Source organism: Musa acuminata, unplaced genomic scaffold (assembly GCF_036884655.1).
Source record: "Musa acuminata AAA Group cultivar baxijiao unplaced genomic scaffold, Cavendish_Baxijiao_AAA HiC_scaffold_1130, whole genome shotgun sequence".
Lineage (NCBI taxonomy): Eukaryota > Viridiplantae > Streptophyta > Magnoliopsida > Zingiberales > Musaceae > Musa > Musa acuminata.
The window spans coordinates 1-19,393 of record NW_027021343.1 but is presented as its reverse complement, the minus strand read 5'-3'; the positions used below and the strand labels follow the sequence as shown (position 1 = coordinate 19,393).

Below are 19,393 nucleotides of genomic sequence, written 5' to 3'. Positions count from 1 at the left end.
TATGACAGCTCCTTCAAAATCCCTTCATATCCTTTGCCTCTCTCTCTCTCTCTCTCTCTATCTAAGTTGCTGTTTATGGTACAGTTTTGCTTTTAGTGGAGAACCTGATGCCATGGATATGTGTGAGTGGATGGTGCTTTCTGATCTCTAATTTCTTCCTATCCATTAACTGTGATGTGTAAAGGCGAGGAGAAGAAGGTCTCTTGAGCTATACAGACTTCATCTCTTCCTGTCATTTGAGATCCATGAAGCCAGCTTGATTTGTTTGAACTTCCTTCAGCATCCATGCATGGTTATGGCCAGCTGGTGAAACTTGAGATGTGATTTTATGCATTTAGTTTCCTCCATAAATTTCTCTTCTTTCTTCTCTTTACCCCCAATGATTTTATTCTGAGGATTCTGTGAGGTACTGGTTACACATTTTCTTTGGGATTCCAATGTGATGGCTGACTGTTTCTGCTAGCATCAGCCATGTTCTCGTTGGATCTTCCATCTGATTTCTCTCTCTCTCTCTCTCTCTCTCTCTCTCTCTTACTCTCTCCCCACTCCAATCTTTGGTTGCTTCAATTAGATCTTGGATTTATGTGGAGTCTCTGGTTCCTCCAAATGACAATGTTGCCTTCAGATTTACTGCTGATGGGCTTCCTATCACTCATACGCTGCTTTTTTGTTTGATTCTGAGATCTATTAGAGAAACAACTCTGTAATATCTTGGCCTGCTTTTCCTCTCAACTTGTATAAATTTCCAGTGATCTTCCATGGAAATCTTTCGACAGTTTTCCTACTCATGAGATGTTCTCTTGAGTTGCTCTAAGCTGCTGCTTCTCCCTCTTGACTTGGAGAACAATTTCCCACCCTGGTTCATCTCTTCATCATTTCATGTGATGGGTTTCTTTGACAAAGTCTCATCCTCCCTCCCTTGGTCTTTTCCTGATTTGACTGTGTTAGTTCTGCTGCACATAAAATGACACTTTGTAAGTTTCAACTTTCACTTCACCTTGCATTCCTCTTTCCATAAAAAGCCTTGAGATCTTAGGCCTTTAGGCAGCCTAACTCTCAACTTCATTGGTCTGAGCCCCATGAATCCAGTCTCATGTGTACATGAAATAATGCTCTCCGACTCTCCATCTTGTACTGCAGGTCCATGATTTCTACGTTGAGTTCATACCTTTGCCCTTAGCTTCATATCTTCTCCCCTCATTTTGCAGGCATCAGATTCAGTGAAGAGAGGAGAAAATGGGTGGTTGGTTTTGTGTTGGTCGCTGGTGATCCTGTTGTCCTTTCGAGGGGTTATATGGAAGCTCAAATCTTTTGTTATGCTGGAGGCTAAGCACACTACTGCAGGATCATCCAGAGATCATTGAGAGGGCCTTCTTTAGATGTTATCCACTGAAAACCCTGCAGGTCCTTCGTGTTCCTCCAAGCTTCCAGCAGTGAGAACTCATGTGAGGGCTTCTCCTGACAGCCTTCCCTCCCAAGAAAGAGATCCTGTAGTCCTTCAAGAGAGAAGAATCCCAAATTTCTCTATAAGGTAACACTGGTTCCTCTGGAGACATTATTGTTGGTATTATCAATCAGAACCCTCCTTTTTCTCAACAAGTTCTTTCTTTAAATCTTCGATTACAAATGTAATTTCTGCATCTCTAGTTCAAATCAGCACTTTTCCATATTGTTCTTTTTCCTGGAAGTGGCTATTGGTGGGCATGTACTTTGCTCTGCTTTGTTATTTTGTTTACATTCGGTCTCTGGGGATTTATCAACACCAACTAATTGGTTTTGCTTTGTGATTTTATCTCTCTTAGTTGCGTTTTGATCAATGAAATGATATCTGTGGGTGTTCTTTTGAGATGTCAGGGTTATGATTTTTATTCATAGTACAGTTTGTCTGTGGGCTTAACTAATCATGCTGTCTGAAGCAAAAGGCTGTCCTTTTTGTTACTAGTGACACAACTCTGTGTCTGATTCCTTGATCACAAAGAAAGATAGTATAGCAATCAGCATATGCCATGATTAAAACAAGTTCATAACAATATTTGGTTTGCTTAGGACTTGTTCTGAAACTTGTGATTTGGTAGCAGAAACTAAACTTATCTGGTGTTTTCCATTCAGAGATTATGTTTTTACATCACGGAGCAAAGGAATTGAGGCTTCTTGGCCATTCGCTGCACAGTTCTTGCAACCTTACTTGAAGCACGGTGTCAATGATTTATTGCCACCATTCGAGAACCCTGATACAGTGAGAACTCAGAGTCTCTGCAAGGTAGCACAATTGGTTCAGCCTGCTGCTTGTTCAAAGCCAGAAAGAATTGAATCACACTTTGATGTTCTTAAGCCTGCAGATGCTGGCCCTTCTGATGGAGCACTTGCTAGCGTTTGACAGGATCCAACCATAAATCCATCACCAGAAGACGGGAAGTCTGCATTTTGTCGAGGATTTACTGTGAATGAGCTGAGCCATAGTGATGATGGAACTTCTCTGACAATGAGAACACCTCAACAAGCTAAAGAGATTTCAAGCCAGATCAGTGGACTTCCGTGCTTGGTATCATTAAGCGGAAGCTCCTCCAAAACGCAGTTTCAGCCAGAGGTTATTGATCTTGGCAATACTCCTGAGAAGTTGTGTGAACCTTTGGAAAAGAAGAACAGGTTGATACCCAAATTGGATACCATCTTGGAGACTAGTAAAGCAGAAGATCTTGCAGAAATGCATTCTATAGCTTTGAATGTTTGCCCTGTTTGTAGAATATTTTCCTGCACTTTAATCACCACTTTGAATGCTCATATGGACCAGTGTCTTTCCATGGGGTCTAACTTTAAGGCGGCGACGACGAGTAATGTTCCCGAACATAGAGTGAAGCCAAGAAAGAGGAGGTTGATGATGGATATCTATGCCACTTCTTGCCATTGCACTCTTGAAGACCTCGATAAGAGGAATGGTACAAGCTGGGCTTCTGAATTATCACTAATTGCAGCACCAGTTAATAGCCTTTGTGCTGCTCACACCAAAAGGCCAGAGGTGTCACCAACTGATTCTACAAATAATGGAAATGGAGCAGTTTCTGCCGATCCAAATGGTGTAAAACTTAGGATTTTATCTAAATTCAAAGGTCAAAAATTGTCAAAGGAGAGCTTTAAGTTGAGGAAGCATGCAAAAGAACCAAAGGAAAACAAGGATAAGCATTTTGCATCGAAACACTTGGAAAATAAGAAACTGAAGGCACAGAAACAGCAATTGATCTCATTGAATATGCTGCAGTCACAGGTATTTTTATCCTCGCATGCCATTGTTCATGTTTATTCTAAGCAGAAGAAAAGAGAGAATATTAAATTCTATACGTAATTTGGATATATCAAATTGTGTTGCACAAGGAACTCTTTTTTACTTCTTCAATTAGATACTTCATTTTTTTTTTTGCATGATCAAATCATAAATCTATTGAATTCTGAAGCAAAATCAATCCAACATGATTATATTTATAGCATCTAGTTTGATGGCCTTATTAATGTTGCTCAAGGTACCTTTTCTCTTAATTTATTTGGAGTTGCAATTGATGGTCAATTTTTGGCCCTTTCAAAGTAATGAAATTTTCTAATCAAGTAGATGGTTCTTTTTAATTTTTACTACAACCTTTTATTTTTTTGAGATGTTCAATGGCAACATGCAACTTGCAGTTTAATGTGATACAAGATCTAGTTTACATGCTCAATGTGATATTTTTACCCCAGATTTCCATTCCATAGCAATATTGCAATTTAATATCATGAATTCTATAATGTGATAACCAGATTCAAGCTGCAGCCCAAGTAGATTGTGAGACAGAGAATCATCAGAAGAGTGATAAGTCTCCATCACATGTATCAGATTCAGGAGACCATGAAAAAAGAGCAGATATCCTGCAAAAAATGAACAAAAAGGAGAATTGTAGTACCTTGGAGGATATGGAATCTATAACCAGCGAACTCCAGTCCATGAATGGAAACTTGACTGGTTCTCCAGGGACAGAGAGAGTTAATTTCCTGCATAATCCAGTTCATAGCATGGATGAAAGTAAGAGAGATTCCCCTGAGCTACCTTCAAGTTCCAGATGGCCTTCTGAAGGTACTAATTTGGCAAATGGTATTATCCTGAAATTGTCAAGATCATCAGGGAGCTTGATATGTTCATCAGTAATGAAATCAAAAGAGACTGACATGGCAACTTGGGAGGATTCTGATAGCAATTCGAACAGCAAAATGGTTCTTTCACGGAGTTTCTGTTCATTGTTGAAGGATGAAACGAACACAACTTCGAAGAAGAATACTGTCGTAAGGAGTCGAGTTTGTTTGCAACCTAGGAAACTTGGAGCAATTGAGAAACCATTTATCTCTAAAAAGTTTCAAAAGCACAGGACTGATATGAAAAAAGGAGAAAACTCACCATCTAACAGTGCGGGTGTGTGTAGTCCTACTGTTAATATTCACCTTCTTAGAACAAGAGAGACAGGAACAATGGGATCTCATCAATCTTATACTCCAAGTAGTATTACAATGTTTGGAGGAGAGGACATGAATGAAGTATCACCAAGCAGAAGAAATGATACAGAACATTTAAACATAGTGGAAGAGCAGAAAAGCAATACTTCGAATAATCTTTCTTCAGGAGCTGAATGTTCTGACACTGAAATTGAAACTTCTGACTCTGGAGATTATGCGACTAGAATTTCCATGATCAAAGCTGTTCCTGAAAACTCAGAAAAGACTGAACTACCTTTCAGCACCAAGTTGGGTTCTCCTTCATGTGTAGAACATGCACAGACTACATCTGAAATTGAAGCCCATGCAGAACAATTGAAGCAAGCATTTGATGAGCAACAGAGGTTTTCTGGTGAAGGATCATCAATTGAAATTGGAAACCAAGAGATCCAAGCCAAAAAAGATTGTTGCACAATTCAGCTTAAAGAATGTCAGGCTGAGACTCTTTCAGTTCAGGAGTCTAGTGGTTGTTTGACTGGTCATGGTGATGAGGGGCTTGAAATGCCTGAAAAGAATTCATCAATTGACTCTGTTAGAATGAAAGCAATTTTTTTCAAGAATTTGTCCGGTGAAGGGGAACCATCTGGATCACCTGTGTCAACTGATTCCAAATCCCAAGTTTCAGAGGTAGAACCATTGTCCATAGCTGTTAATACCCGAGAGAGTATACATTTAGCAACTCCATCTGCAGAAAGCATTGAAGCAACTCAAGATAGGAACTTGAAGAATTGGAAACAAGAAAACTCAAACATCAGACCACCACATCAGTCAGTTTCCGTGAAAAGTCCACTAGATTTTGCGGTCAAGATATCTTCACCTAGGCCATCACCTCAATCACAGATTCATTCTGTTTCCAGTCCTATACTAAGGTTGATGGGCAAAAATTTGATGGTGGTGAACCATGAAGAGATTGTGCAACCTCAAACTACTGCATTGGATTGCACACAATACGTGAATCATTGTGCTTCTAGCAACAATCACTTGAAGCGTGAGATTTCTCCATATCAGCATAATCAGCTTTCGAGTGGATCTCCAGCCATTGGCTCAGGTTTACCAATGGGTGATCACCAGATGCCCCTAGATCTCCCTAGCACCTCAGTTGGTGGCTTTGCATGGGCTTCACTGCAAAATGGTCGTAGGGATCAACAAACTCAGCAGAGGAAATCGAGTACAAAGCTCACCTCATCTCATCATACACTGGACAAGGTGATTGTGATCGATGGCTCACCCAAGCATGAGGCTGATCTAAAAGGCTGCCTATCAAATTCGGCAAGCACTTTGCCTAATAGGCCATTTTCCTGCTATCCATTGCAACATCATATTAGAGATTGCCCAAGAATCTAGTTTCCGAATGCATATTCAAGTGTCAGTGCCAGTTTCATGAATCAAGGAATCACTTCAGAAGGACATAACCTTTTTCTGTCAAGCCCCACCGTGTTCCAGTCTCCTACAGGTCAAAAGGGACCTTTGATGTATTACTCACGAATCCCGCATTGATCCTACATTTTATTGTGAGCATAAGAAGGTTTCCCCTCAAGTTTCAGAATGCAATCTTCTTCAGTATCTGCGGAGGCCAAGCTGCCAATTATGCAGAGTTTCTTTGGCAGATTGCTTCTAGTACAGCTAGAAAGTGACAGTTATCAAATGAATCAAAAGCTGGCAAAAACTTAAGAATCAGAATCTCAAAATAGATCATGTATTTAATTTGTTGTTTTCCAGCTGGTTTTGAAACATTTTCCTTCTTTACAATTTCAGTGCATTGGACTTTAAGCAAAACCTAATGTGAAGTGAGAATAATCAGTGCATCACCAATGGCTAAAAGTTTCTCCTGACAATGGCTAAAAGTTTCCATTGCAGAGTGAACAATGTTTGTTCTTCTTGTTGCTAAGAAATTCTGAACTGGAACTTGTGTATTCTTATTCTGCTTTTGCTCAGCAACTTGCATTATGCATCAAATTCTGATCTTTTATAGATTTTGGGGATGGTTCATATTATGCAATGCCGATATCCTCCATTTTCTGCTTTAAATTCCTCCTGCAGCTTATCAATAATGTGAGACTGCACTTTTCTAATATCAATATATGTTCATGGATTACCTTTCAGTTTTATCCAGTGAATACAAGTTATTGAGACTAGTAAATGGTAAGCGGACACAAACTGGTGCACCAGTAGTTCTTAGTAAACACTGTTAGGAATCAGGATAACATCATGGGGGAATATTATGGTGTTCATGAAGGATTAACACGAAATCCTAGAACTAGGTCGAATGTGTTCCGAGGATTCTTCATATGTAAGCACATCCATTTCCTAGTCTCTTTCCATTATGTAACTGGTTTTTGGGTTGATTCAAGGCTTTACATGCTCATCTTATACTTGAAGCAAGAAACAAAAGGTTTTTTCACAGATGAAATTTCAACAAACATGACTGGTACTGCTACATGATAGTAGAATATGACTTGCACCCTCGGATCTCTATCGAACAATGATACAGTCAGTCCATTGCAGGATGATGCTAACGACAAGTGTCCGCTGAAAGACACAAGATAAAGAATTCTGTGCAGGTAATGTTCAGATACAGAATTCTACCAGCAGAGAGGACCTCCTCCTAGTGGAAGTAGAGGCTGGTCAGGATGTTGTTGTGCACTGGATCAGCCAAGTGATCCAACAGGTTGTGAGATGGCCCAACCCCGGTGACAAGCCCCCCCTGCCCAGAGTACCCCAGTATGGCCAACATAGCCAGCGTCCCATTCTTCACCTCCTTCAGCTTCAAGTCCTTGAGTGACTTGTCATCCTTCCCAAAGCCAAGAGGGTTGAAGAAAGGTCATCCAGGGTAAGCAGGGTCTCCTGAGCCACCCAGCCCCTTCTCCAGCCCTAAGAAGTACTGCTTTCCCATGGTGCCCGGCTTTGCCCAGTCCTGGAACCTCCTGTGCTCCGCAAACCCCATGAGCGCCATCTCCAGCACGAAGAGAGTGTAGGGGTCCGCCCAGTAGACGCATGTTCCTGCAGGTGGCATTGCCCCGGTCTTGAACCACGGAAGAGCAGTCTCGGCTGGTCTCATGCCGAGCTTCCCCAGAGTCTCCGGCGCGATCGCACCTGCGGCGCCGAGCATGGCGAACCTTCCGTTGATGATCTCCCCTTAAGCTAGCCATTTGGGCTCGATGAGTCTTCCGGTGCCGTCGGGGTCCGACGGGCCTAGTGGATCGAAGCCATAGTCACCAGGGAAGCTGCAACGTGGGACTCTAACGCATGAATCATTGTCCACAGCCCGCAGAAACAGTGGTGGAAGCGTAGGTTATGCTCCATGTCAGGAAATATAGTCGACCTTCCATCCAAGTAAGAGAGGGATTGTTGGGATGCAAACCAGAGTTGCCTATGTGCTCCTTTTGACAAGTTGACAAGATGATTCATGTCAGCGAAGAACAGTTTATATACAACAAGTCATTAAAGTCGCCCAAGAGTGCATTCAGTGATGTTTTCCCAAGTCTGATATCAAATCTAATGCATGAAATATATCTGCTCCTCGCATGAAGTTTGAGAGATGAAAATATGAACAAGCGTATGGCCTTCAGAGGGGGTGTGGAAGCTGCTCGAAGATGTGGAGGGGTCTTCCTCCTCCGAGGAGATGTCTCCCAGCTTCCATTGGAGAGAGAAGAGCTTGAGTTGCCATTGGTTTGTCTCCCCTCAGAAAGAGAAGCAATTCAAGAGAGAGTTTGCAGTGGCGGTGGGAGTGGCAATCTAAACGAGACACAGAGATGGAGTATGGAAGATGAGGAAGGCTCCCATTAAACTGCCCGATAGGACAACACCACCTGGTGTGCCAAGTGGGGAGGCTATGAATCATATTTGAGATCACATCCCACAACCTAAGGCTGGAGAGTAGGCTGATTGATGATATCTTTAAGTGGTTTGCATGAAATCTTGGCGAAAGAGTGTCATTATAATTCTTTTATACGTTCAATATCATAAAACTCCTATCTGTCTGTAAGCGTTAAGAGGACATACTTTGAAGGGTGATATCATAGGGGTAATGTATCAATTCAAAACTGCATGTAACTTTTTCTATCAAACACAATAATACTATTTTATTTATATGCACCTATTCATGATTTCTTTCCCCCATTTCAAGATATATAATAAAGAAATTATTTTCTAATATCTGCTTAATTTCTTCGTCGAATAAATATTTTTTTTAAAAAAAATATATTATATTAAGTGACGTATACGAGGTTGATACTTGGATTCGAATATGAGATCCATCATTCATAAAACAATAATGCATGCATTAACTAATATGAATATTCCAACAAATACATCGATTTTATATTGTAGAGACGCTCACTTTTAAAAAAAAAAATTATAATTGGATATTCTATTTTTTATAATTCTCTCTCATAAGTTGGAAGTCACTTATAAAATCAACATAATACCAATCTGATTAAAAAAAGAAAAAGAAAATGAGAAGAAGTGGCTGACGGAATGATGGAAAGAAAGACCAATGCTTCTCAATAATGACACAAATAAATTTCTGTCTATTTATAGGGATTAGATGATGCATTATTGTACCTATTCAAAGGTTCATGCACTTGCGTTAGTAGTGACCTTATTCAATACAAACTTTCATTTTCTTTTTTTGCACCTTCTCATGGCATCTTTTCCTAAAACAAGATCCAAGATTATAAATTAAGTATATTTTATAACAAAATATAAGCTTGCTTTTTAGATTACCAAATTCAGATGACTTCAGTGATTATGTTCTTTCCAATAAACACTGAGATTAAAATGCTTGAGTTAGTAAAATTTTCCTCTACATTTCATACATTCTTTGGTGCTGGTGTTGCTTTAATGTCATATTAATGGTTCCTCCTCTTCTTCTTTCAAAGATAACAAGGATTGTGCCGAGGAGATCCTCTTTATATCCTTGTTTGCTTAATTGAAATATTTTAGATATGCAAATAACTCTATTTTGTATTAAGTGAACCTTCAAACTTTATTATGTATACCGATAATATATATATTACTTTGGTTTAGAGAGCCAACAGCAAATCTTATCATTCCATCCTTGAAAATATTTCAAACTTGTGAAACTCTCACTAATCAAAAGATTAACTCTTCTAAATTTAAAATTTATTTTTCTTGATGAATATTACGAAAAGTAGTTTTTCTTTTACATACCTCCATACTCTTTATCGCACCGAGGCAAATGGTACAATATTTAATTTCTGCATCGTATGTGACTGGAAAACAAGTGCATGTATTTTGAAGGCGACGATGCTGAAATCTCGTCGTTAAAACCAGTAGCCAATAATGCAATCGAGGATTGGAGATGCAGTCTAAATCTACTATTCTGGGTGTGGTCTCCTTGTGGTTAGGGCTCCGGCACCTCGTTGAGGTCGAAGTCAAACAGCCCACGTTTTGCTCCCTTGTCGATTTCAGATGAGTGTGGAGAAGACGATGGAGCTCGATGCTGCAGCTCATTGAAGTGCCGTCTCTTGTGGCCCCCGAGTGCCTGCCCGCTTCGGAACGTCAGGTTGCAGTTCGTGCATCGGTGTTCTGCCATCTCCGCTTTGATCACTGCACCGTTTCCATGGATCAAGTCCTCGCCTTGCTTCGTGTTGGAACCTTCCTTCTCGTTAGGGATCGCCGCTGCTTCTTCGGGATTGCTCTTCTTCTTGTTGTGGCTGGCTCGGTGTCCTCCCAACGCCTGGTGAGATGAGAAAGTCTTGAAGCATACACTGCACTGGTACCTTCGAAAACGAGCAGATGTGCCGGACCCGTTCACCAGTTCCAGCTCTTTGATCCTCCTCTTCTTTGTTCTCTTGGAGCTCGATATCAGTTCGTTCCCGTAGCTGCCGGCGTCCATGTCATCAGATTTCTGATCCCAACCGATCCCATCGGTGCCAGCAAAACGAGTGCCAGCGATCTGTTTCGTATCAGTGTCTTCCACCTCAGTGGTGATGGTGGTCTCCGGACGCTGCGGCTTTCCATCAGCCAGGAGCAACAGGGTATCAGCGGCAATCGCGTCGTCATCTCTGTCACCAGCCGTCCCTTTCCGCCCTCTTCTCGCGGTTGACCACTTGGTGGTGGGCGGCACTCTCGCGATCGACGAATACGCATCGGGTTGCGGCTTCTTCCTCGCACCCGGAGGCGGATTAACTCCTCTGTAGTCTCTCTCCGGGTGGCACCTCAGGTGGCCAAACAGTGATTTATCGGAGGGGAAGGTCTTCCCGCACTCAGGGCATGTTGGGACCACCGCCCTCCTGTTTGCATGCTTGCGTTTGAAGCTACCACAACCCTCGTCGACCGCCTCTTTGACGTCCGATGCAGATTCGGCGTTAGCATGCTCATCGCCGGCAAGCTCCCCGTCAGCACCACCGGTGGATTGGTCAGCTATCACACCACTATCACCAGATGGAGACACCGCCTCCTGAGCCGCTGTTTCCCTGTCCTCGTCTCCGGTCTTGGGGCACTTGATCCGAAGCCGCAGGGTGTTCTTGGTCAGCTCCTCGGGGGCTTGCTCTTCTGCGGTCACTGCAGCATCCCAGGTCATATGGTGGCTTCCACCTTCCATGAGACGAGCTGCCATTCCTGAGCAACAGATGAGAGCGAGGGATCAGACGTGAAGGCACGTACGTGAACTGAAGACACTATAATGGTTTCAGCTCACGAAGGAAATAACTTACTCTCTGGTTGATGGCAAGAAGCTGCCTCTTCCCTATCTATCAGTTTCCGAAACCCAAAAGGTCATAAAACAGAGCCGAAGCCACAGCTTCCCACGAAAGACAGCGACGACAGCACAATAACTACGACAGAGGACACCTTCTTTGGTTACCAACAAAAACTCAAACCCAGCTTCGTCAACACCTATTTGGATCCCACAACGAGACGAAGAACAAGAGCAGCAACCTCAGCTGAACATGGCGTGATCTCCAGCTGGAGCCGCCTTCGACGCATACAGGATCTATCAACTTCGAGAAAACAAAATGACGAGCTCGAGGGAAGCAGATTGGATAAAAAAGACACCCATTTTTCGTTGGATCAAGAGAAGAAGGGGTTGGGGGGGGGAGAGGAGGCGGGGAGCCGATCGATGGAGCTGGCAACTCCCTGTGCTCTTCTCCAAAGTCCAAAAAGGCGGAGGCTGCAAAGAAGGAAAGCAGGGCTGGAGACAGTGGCGAGGTTGTGAGAGGCACAGGGGGGAGGAAAGGGGGAGAGGAGGGGTAGGAGGAGGAGGAGGCGAAGAAGAGTGATTCGGAGATGGCTGTAATAACAGTAATGGAGGAAGAGGTGGAATCCCGCAACAATTAATCTCGCCCCGCGACCATCGCTCGGGGGTGCCTTCCATGCGTTATACTGCTCTGTTCGTGATGGTGGTGAGAGAGAAACCGACTTGTGGAGGACGAATGGGAGCCGTGCGAACAGAGCAGAGCAGTATAACGCATGGAAGGCATGAGTCGATTTCTCTCATTCGTCCTCCACGAGTTATGCTGCTCTGTTGAACAGAGCAGAGCAGTTGTTCTCTCACAATTGTTTCTCTCTTCTCTGTTCAACAGAGCAGTATAAGTCGTGGAGGACGAATGAGAGAAACCGACTCGTGCCTTGCATGCGTTACACTGCTCTGTTCGTGATGGTGGTGAGAGAGAAGCCGACTCGTGGAGGACGAATGGGAGCCGTGCGAACAGAGCAGAGCGGCATAACGCATGGAAGGCACGAGTCGGTTTCTCTCATTTATCCTCCACGAGTTATACTGCTCAGCTCTGTTCGAATTAGCGCACCAAGATCATAGAATTAATTAGTGCAACAGCAAACTCAAACATCAGACCACCAAATCAGTCAGTTTCCGTGAAAAGTTCACTGGATTTTGCTGTCAAGATATCTTCACCTGGGCCATCACCTCAATCACAGATTCATTCTGTTTCCAGTCCTATACTAAGGTTGATGGGCAAAAATTTGATGGTGGTGAACCATGAAGAGATTGTGCAACCTCAAACTACTGCATTGGATTGCAGCACACAACAGGTGAATCATTGTGCTTCCAGTAACAATCACTTAAAGCGTGAGATTTCTCCAGACATTGGCTCAGGTTTACCAATGTGTGATCTCACCAGATGCCCCTAGATCTACCTAGCACCTCAGTTGGTGGCTTTGCATGGTCTTCACTGCAAAATGGTTGTACGGATCAACAAACTCAGCAGAGGAAATCGAGTACAAAGCTCACCTCATCTCATCATACGCTGGACAAGGTGATTGTGATCGATGGCTCACCCAAGCATGAGGCTGATTCTAAAAGGCTGCCTATCAAATTCGGCAAGCACTTTGCCTAATAGGCCATTCTCCTGCTATCCATTGCAACATCATATTAGAGATTGCCCAAGAATCTTGTTTCCGTACGCATATTCAAGTGTCAGTGCCAGTTTCATGAATCAAGGAATCACTTCAGAAGGACATGACCTTTTTCTGTCAAGCCCCACCGTGGTCCAGTCTCCTACAGGTCAAAAGGGACCTTTGATGTATTACTCGCGAATCCTGCATTGATCCTACATTTATTTTATTGTGAGCATAAAAAGGTTTCCCCTCAAGTTTCAGAATTCAGTATCTGCGGAGGCCAAGCTGCCGATTATGCAGAGTTTCTTTGGCAGATTGCTTCTAGTACAGCTAGAAAGTGACAGTTATCAAATGAATCAAGCTGGCAAAAACTTAAGAATCAGAATCTCAAAATAGATCATGTATTTGATTTGATGTTTTCCTGCTGGTTTTGAAACATTTTCCTTCTTTACAATTTCAGTGCATTGGACTTTAAGCAAAGCATAATGTGAAGTGAGAATGATCAGTGCATGACCCACCTAGTTCCTCTTGACAATGGCTAAGAGTTTCCATTGCACAGTGAACAATGTTTGTTCTTCTTGTTGCTAATAAATTCTGAACTGGAACTTATGTATTCTTATTCTGCTTTTGTCTCAGCAACTTGCATTATGCATCAAACCTCCATTTTCTGCTTTAATTCCTCCTGCATCTTGTCATTAATGTGAGACTGCACTTTTCTAATTTCAATATATGTTCATGGAGTACCTTTCAATGAATTAAGTTGTTGAGACTAGTAGATGGTAAGCGGACACAAACACTGTTAGGAATCAGGATAACATCATGGGGGGAATATTATGGTGTTCATGAAGGATTAACACGAAATCCTAGAACTGGGTCGAATGTGTTCCGAGGATTCTTCATATGTAAGCACATCCATTTCCTAGTCTCTTTCCATTATGTAACTGGTTTCTGGGTTGATTCAAGGCTTTACATGCTCATCTTATACTTGAAGCGAGAAACAAAAGGTTTTTTCACAGATGAAATTTCCACAAACATGACTGGTACTGCTTGCTACATGATAGTAGAATATGACTTGCACCCTCGGATCTCTATCGAACAATGATACAGTCAGTCCATTGCAGGATGATGCTAACGACAAGTGTCCGCTGAAAGACACAAGATAAAGAATTCTGTGCAGGTAATGTTCAGATACAGAATTCTACCAGCAGTGAGAACCTCCTCCTAGTGGAAGTTGAGGCTGGTCAGGATGTTATTGTGCACTGGATCAGCCAAGTGATCCAACAGGTTCTGAGATGGCCCAACCCCGGTGACAAGCCCCCCCCTGCCCAGAGTACCCCAGTATGGCCAACATAGCCAGCGTCCCATTCTTCACCTCCTTCAGCTTCGAGTCCTTGAGTGACTTGTCATCCTTCCCAAAGCCAAGAGGGTTGAAGAAAGGTCCTCCAGGGTAAGCAGGATCTCCTGACCCACCCAGCCCCTTCTCCAGCCCTAAGAAGTACTGCTTCCCCATGGTGCCCGGCTTTGCCCAGTCCCGGAACCTCCTGTGCTCTGCAAACCCCATGAGCGCCGTCTCCAGCACGAAGAGAGTGTAGGGGTCCGCCCAGTAGGCGCATGTTCCTGCAGATGGTATTGCCCCGGTCTTGAACCACGGAAGAGCAGTCTCGGCTGGTCTCATGCCGAGCTTCCCCAGAGTCTCCGGCGCGATCGCACCTGCGGTGCGTAGGTTATGATCCATGTCAGGAAATATAGTCTACCTTCCATCCAAGTAAGAGAGGGATTGTTTGGATGCAAACCGGAGTTTGCCTATCTGCTCCTTCTGACAAGTTGACAAGATGATTCATGTCAGCGAAGAACAGTTTATATACAACAAGTCATTAAAGTCGCCCAATAGTGCATTCAATGATGTTTTCGGAAGTCTGACATCAAATCTAATGCATGAAATCTATCTGCTCGTCGCATGAAGTTTGAGAGATGAAAATATGAACAAGCGTATGACCTTCAAAGTGGGGGTGTGGAAGCTGCTCTAACAACGAACGAAGCCCTTCTTGGAGAGTCGATAGATGTGGAGACGGAAGGCTGGAGAGGTCTTCCTCCTCCGAGGAGTTGTCTCCCAGCTTCCATTGGAGAGAGAAGAGCTTGAGTTGCCATTGGTTTGTCTCCCCTCAGAAAGAGAAGCAATTCGAGAGAGAAATATGAGGTGTTTGCAGTGGCGGTGGGCATGGCAATCTAAACGAGACATGAGATGGAGTATGGAAGATGAGGCAGGCCCTCATGAAACTGCCCGATAGGACAACACCACCTGGTTTGCCAAATGGGAGGGTATGAACCGTATTTGACATCACATCCCACTGCCTATGGTTGGAGAGTAGGCTGATTGATATCTTTAAGTGGTTTGCATGAAATCTTGGCGAAAGAGTGTCGATTATAATTCTTTTATACGTTCAATATCATAAACTCCTATCTGTATCTGTCTGTAAGCGTTAAGAGTACATATTTTAAAGGTGACATCACAAGGGTGATGTATCTATTCAAAACTGCATGTAACTTTGTCATGATGATTCTTTCTATCGAACACAATAATACTATTTTATTTATATGCACCTACCTATTCATGATTTCTTTCCCCCATTTCAAGATATATAATAGGGAGGGATATTCTTTTTTTTTTTTATAATTCTCTCTCATAAGTTGGAAGTCATTTATAAAATCAACCTAATACCAATCTGATTTAAAAGAAAAAAAAGAAAGAAAATGAGAAGAAGTGACTGATGGAATGGTGGAAACAAAAAGACCAACGTAATTACAATGCTTCTCAATAATGACAACTTTTTCTACACACTTAATGCCATAAATAAATTTCTGTCTATTTATAGGGATTAGATGATGCATTGTACCTATTCAAAGGTTCATGCACTTGTGTTAGTAGTGACCTTATTCAATACAACCTTTCTTTTTTGCTTCTTTTTTTTTTGCACCTTCTCATGGCATCTTTTCCTAATACAAAGATACAAGATTATAAATTAACTTTATTTTATAACAAAAATATAAGCTAGATCAAATCTGAAGTATGTTTTAGACACCAAATTCAGATGACTTCAGTGATATGTTCTTTCCAATAAAATTTTTCTCTACATTTCATACATTCTTTGGTGCTGCTGGTATTATTGCTTTAATGTCATATTAATGGTTCCTCCTTTTCTTCTTTAAAAGATAAAAAAAAATGATTGTGCCAAGGAGAACCTCTTGATATCCTTGTTTGCTTAATTGAAATATTTTAGAAATGCAAATCACTCTATTTTGTATTTAAGTGAACCTTCAAACTTTATGTATACCCATAATATATTACTTTGCTTTGGAGCCAACAGCAAATCTTATCCTTCCATCCTTGAAACAATATTTCAAACTTATGAAACTCTCACTAATCAAAAGATTAACTCTTCTAAATTTAAAATTTATTTTTCTTGATGAATATTAAGAAAAGTAGTGTGTTTTTTTTTTTCTCTTTTACATACGTTGATACTCTTTATCGCACCGGAGGCAAATGGTGCAATATTTAATTTCTACTATTCATTTGTGACTGGAAAACAAGTGCGCAAGTATTTTGAAGGAGACGATGCTGAAATCTTGTAGCTAAAACTAGTTAGTAGCCAATAATGCAATCGAGGATTGGAGATGCAGGCAGTGTGGTCTCCTTGTGGTTAGAGCTCCGGCACCTCGTTGAGGTCGAAGTCAAACAGCCCATGTTTTGCTCCCTTGTAGCTCTCAGATGAGTGCGCTGAAGAAGATGTAACTCGATTCTGTAGCAGCCCATTCGCTCCCTTGTCGCTTTCAGATGAGTGTGGAGAAGACGATGGAGCTTGATGCTGCAGCTCATTGAAGTGCCGTCTCTTGTGGCCCCCGAGTGCCTGCCCGCTTCGGAACGTCAGGTTGCAGTTCGTGCATCGATGTTCTGCCATCTCCGCTTTGATCACGGCACCGTTTGCACGGATCAAATCTTCGCCATGCTTCGGGTTGCCACCTTCGTTCTCGTCAGGGATCGCCGCTGCTTCTACGGGATTGCTCTTCTTCTTGTTGTGGCTGGCTCGGTGTCCTCCCAGTGCCTGGTGAGAAGAGAAAGTCTTGAAGCATACACTGCACTGATACCTTCGACAACGAACAGATGTGCCGGACCCGTTCACCAGTTCCAGCTCTTTGATCTTCCTCTTCTTTGATCTCTTGTAGCTCGATATCAGTTCATTACCGTAGCTGCCGGCGTCCATGTCAGCAGATTTCTTATCCCAACCAATCCCATCGGTGCCAGCAAAATGAGTGCCAGCGATCTGTTTCGTATCAGTGTCTTCCCCCTCAGTGGTGATAGTGGTCTCCGGACGCTGCGGCTTTCCATCAGCCAGAAGCAACAGGGTATCAGCGGCAATCGCTTCGTCGTCTCTGTCACCAGCCGTCCCTTTCCGCCCTCTTCTCGCGGTTGACCACTTGGTGGTGGGCGGCACTCTCGCGATCGACGAGTACGCATCGGGTTGCGGCTTCTTCCTCGCACCCGGAGGCGGATTAACTCCTCTGTAGTCTCTCTCCGGGTGGCACCTCAGGTGGCCAAACAGTGATTTATCGGAGGGGAAGGTCTTCCCGCACTCGGGGCATGTTGGGACCACCGCCCTCCTGTTTGCATGCATGCGTTTGAAGCTGCCACAACCCTCGTCGACCACCTCTTTGACCTCCGATGCAGATTCGGCGTTAGCATCCTCATCGCCGGCAAGATCCCCGTCAGCACCACCGGTGGATCGGTCAACTATCACACCACTATCACCAGATGGAGACACCGCCACCTGAGCCGCTGCTTCCCTTTTCTCGTCTCCGGTCTTGGGGCACTTGATCCGAAGCCGCAGGGTGTTCTTGGTCAGCTCCTCGTGGGCTTGCTCTTCTGCTGCCACTGCAGCATCCCAGGTCGTATGGTGGCTTCTACCTTCCGCGATACGAGCTGCCATTCCTGAGCAACAGATGAGAGCGAGGGATCAGAAGTGGAGGCACGTACGTGAACTGAAGACACTATAATGGTTTCAGCTCACGAAGGAAATAACTCACTCTCGGGTTGATGGCGAGAAGCTGCCTCTTCCCTATCTATCAGTTTCCGAAACCCAAAAGGTCATAAAACAGAGCCGAAGCCACAGCTTCCCACGAAAAACAGCAACGACAGCACAATAACTACGACAAAGAACACCTTGTTCGGTTACCAACAAAAACTCAAACCCAGCTATGTCAACACACCTATTTGGATCCCACAGCGAGGCGAAGAACAAGAAGAGCAACCTCAGCTGAACATGGCGTGTTCTCCAGCTGGAGCCGCCTTCGACGCATACAGGATCTATCAACCTCGAGAAAACAAAATGACGAGCTCGAGGGAAGCAGATTGGATAAAAAAGACACCCATTTTTCGTTGGATCAAGAGAAGAAGGGGTGGGGGGGGGGGGGAGAGGAGGCGGCGAGCCGATCGATGGAGCTGGCAACTCCCTGTGCTCTTCTCCTCAGTCCAAAAAGGAGGCAGCAAAGAAGGAAAGCAGAGCTGGGGACAGTGGCGAGGTTGTGAGAGGCACAGGGGGGAGGAAGGGGGGAGAGGAGGAGGAGGCGAAGAAGAGTGATTCGGAGATGGCAGTAATGACAGTAATGGAGGAAGAGGTGGAATCCCGCAACAATTAATCTCGCCCCGCGACCATCGCTCGGGGGTGCCTTCCATGCGTTATACTGCTCTGTTGGTGGTGGTGGTGAGAGAGAAACCGACTCGTGGAGGACGAATGGGAGCCGTGCGATGGGGATTGATGAGATTGCGCAGGGATTTGGAGTGCCTAAGTTTCCATCTAATCCGACTGCAATTAGTTACCACAATCTCTCTCCATATAATTCTTTTCCATCCTTCGCACCCTCCTCTCCTTTTGAACCCCTCTCCATTCTCCGTATCTTATCCTCCATATGCACCGAAGCCACGAGCATAATTCCCCTCTACAATGAATGATATTGACAATCTCAAAGCTGGTGATGAATCCCTGATTCAACCCCATCCGATGATATTGACAATCTCAGTCTTGTGTCGAGTCAACTTGGACTTTTCCGATGACTGGTTTGACATTGGCAGGCTTCACAGATTCCTGCAATTAATTGCATCCCTGCTGTTTCTGCGAACGAGTCACCTAAGAGAGAGAGGAGCATATGCCGAGATAAGAAGGGATTAGGCATGCTAAGAAGAAATCACCCCCTTTGAATATTTGATGATGGGATCACATCCATAAGTATATGGCAAGTAGCATAATGTGTACAGTGATTAAGGCATCTCTGTTAATATCATGCCATTGGTTACATCTTTTCAGGCTCTGATGATGGTGCATTGATTAACTAATTATCAGAAATATGGTGAAAGAAAATTAAAGGTAAACATATACCTCTTTGAGAAGACTGGAAACTGGCAGACTTCCATATAATATTATTCACTGTCTTCTCACTTGCCATAATTTTCCTTTGAAGCTTTGTTCACAGTTTAAAATCCTCACTTGTTTCCATCATCTAAAATCTGTCT

At 43.5% G+C, this 19,393-nt stretch overlaps 3 protein-coding genes and 2 pseudogenes across 5 annotated transcripts; 1 reads left to right on the top strand and 4 right to left on the bottom strand.

Annotated features, from left to right (window-relative positions):
* Positions 1 to 6,425, top strand: LOC135668525 (uncharacterized). Of its 3 annotated transcripts, none has more exons than XM_065178517.1 (4): positions 1 to 122; positions 1,209 to 1,531; positions 2,110 to 3,262; positions 3,787 to 6,425. In XM_065178517.1, exons 3-4 carry the CDS (start codon positions 2,483 to 2,485, stop codon positions 5,854 to 5,856), a joined length of 2,850 nt encoding a protein of 949 aa, XP_065034589.1. In that variant the 5' UTR covers positions 1 to 122; positions 1,209 to 1,531; positions 2,110 to 2,482; the 3' UTR covers positions 5,857 to 6,425. The 3 variants fall into 3 exon arrangements, with proteins under 3 accessions (XP_065034589.1, XP_065034588.1, XP_065034587.1); XM_065178516.1 differs by lacking the exon at positions 1 to 122 and adding an exon at positions 181 to 1,140; XM_065178515.1 differs by lacking the exon at positions 1 to 122 and having other exon boundaries at positions 181 to 1,531.
* Positions 6,426 to 6,878: 453 nt separating this feature from the next.
* Positions 6,879 to 8,214, bottom strand: LOC135668528 (chlorophyll a-b binding protein 8, chloroplastic-like; annotated as a pseudogene).
* Positions 8,215 to 9,736: 1,522 nt separating this feature from the next.
* LOC135668527 (zinc finger protein ZAT9-like) lies at positions 9,737 to 11,947 on the bottom strand. Its single transcript, XM_065178518.1, has 2 exons — positions 11,193 to 11,947; positions 9,737 to 11,097 (listed from the first exon to the last, which is right to left on the bottom strand). Exon 2 carries the CDS (start codon positions 11,093 to 11,095, stop codon positions 9,878 to 9,880), a length of 1,218 nt encoding a protein of 405 aa, XP_065034590.1. The 5' UTR covers positions 11,096 to 11,097; positions 11,193 to 11,947; the 3' UTR covers positions 9,737 to 9,877.
* A 1,787-nt stretch (positions 11,948 to 13,734) lies between these two features.
* Positions 13,735 to 15,213, bottom strand: LOC135668529 (photosystem I chlorophyll a/b-binding protein 3-1, chloroplastic-like; annotated as a pseudogene).
* Positions 15,214 to 16,529: 1,316 nt separating this feature from the next.
* Positions 16,530 to 17,813, bottom strand: LOC135668524 (zinc finger protein ZAT1-like). The gene has a single exon (XM_065178514.1). It carries the CDS (start codon positions 17,811 to 17,813, stop codon positions 16,530 to 16,532), a length of 1,284 nt encoding a protein of 427 aa, XP_065034586.1.
* Positions 17,814 to 19,393: the final 1,580 nt, after the last annotated feature.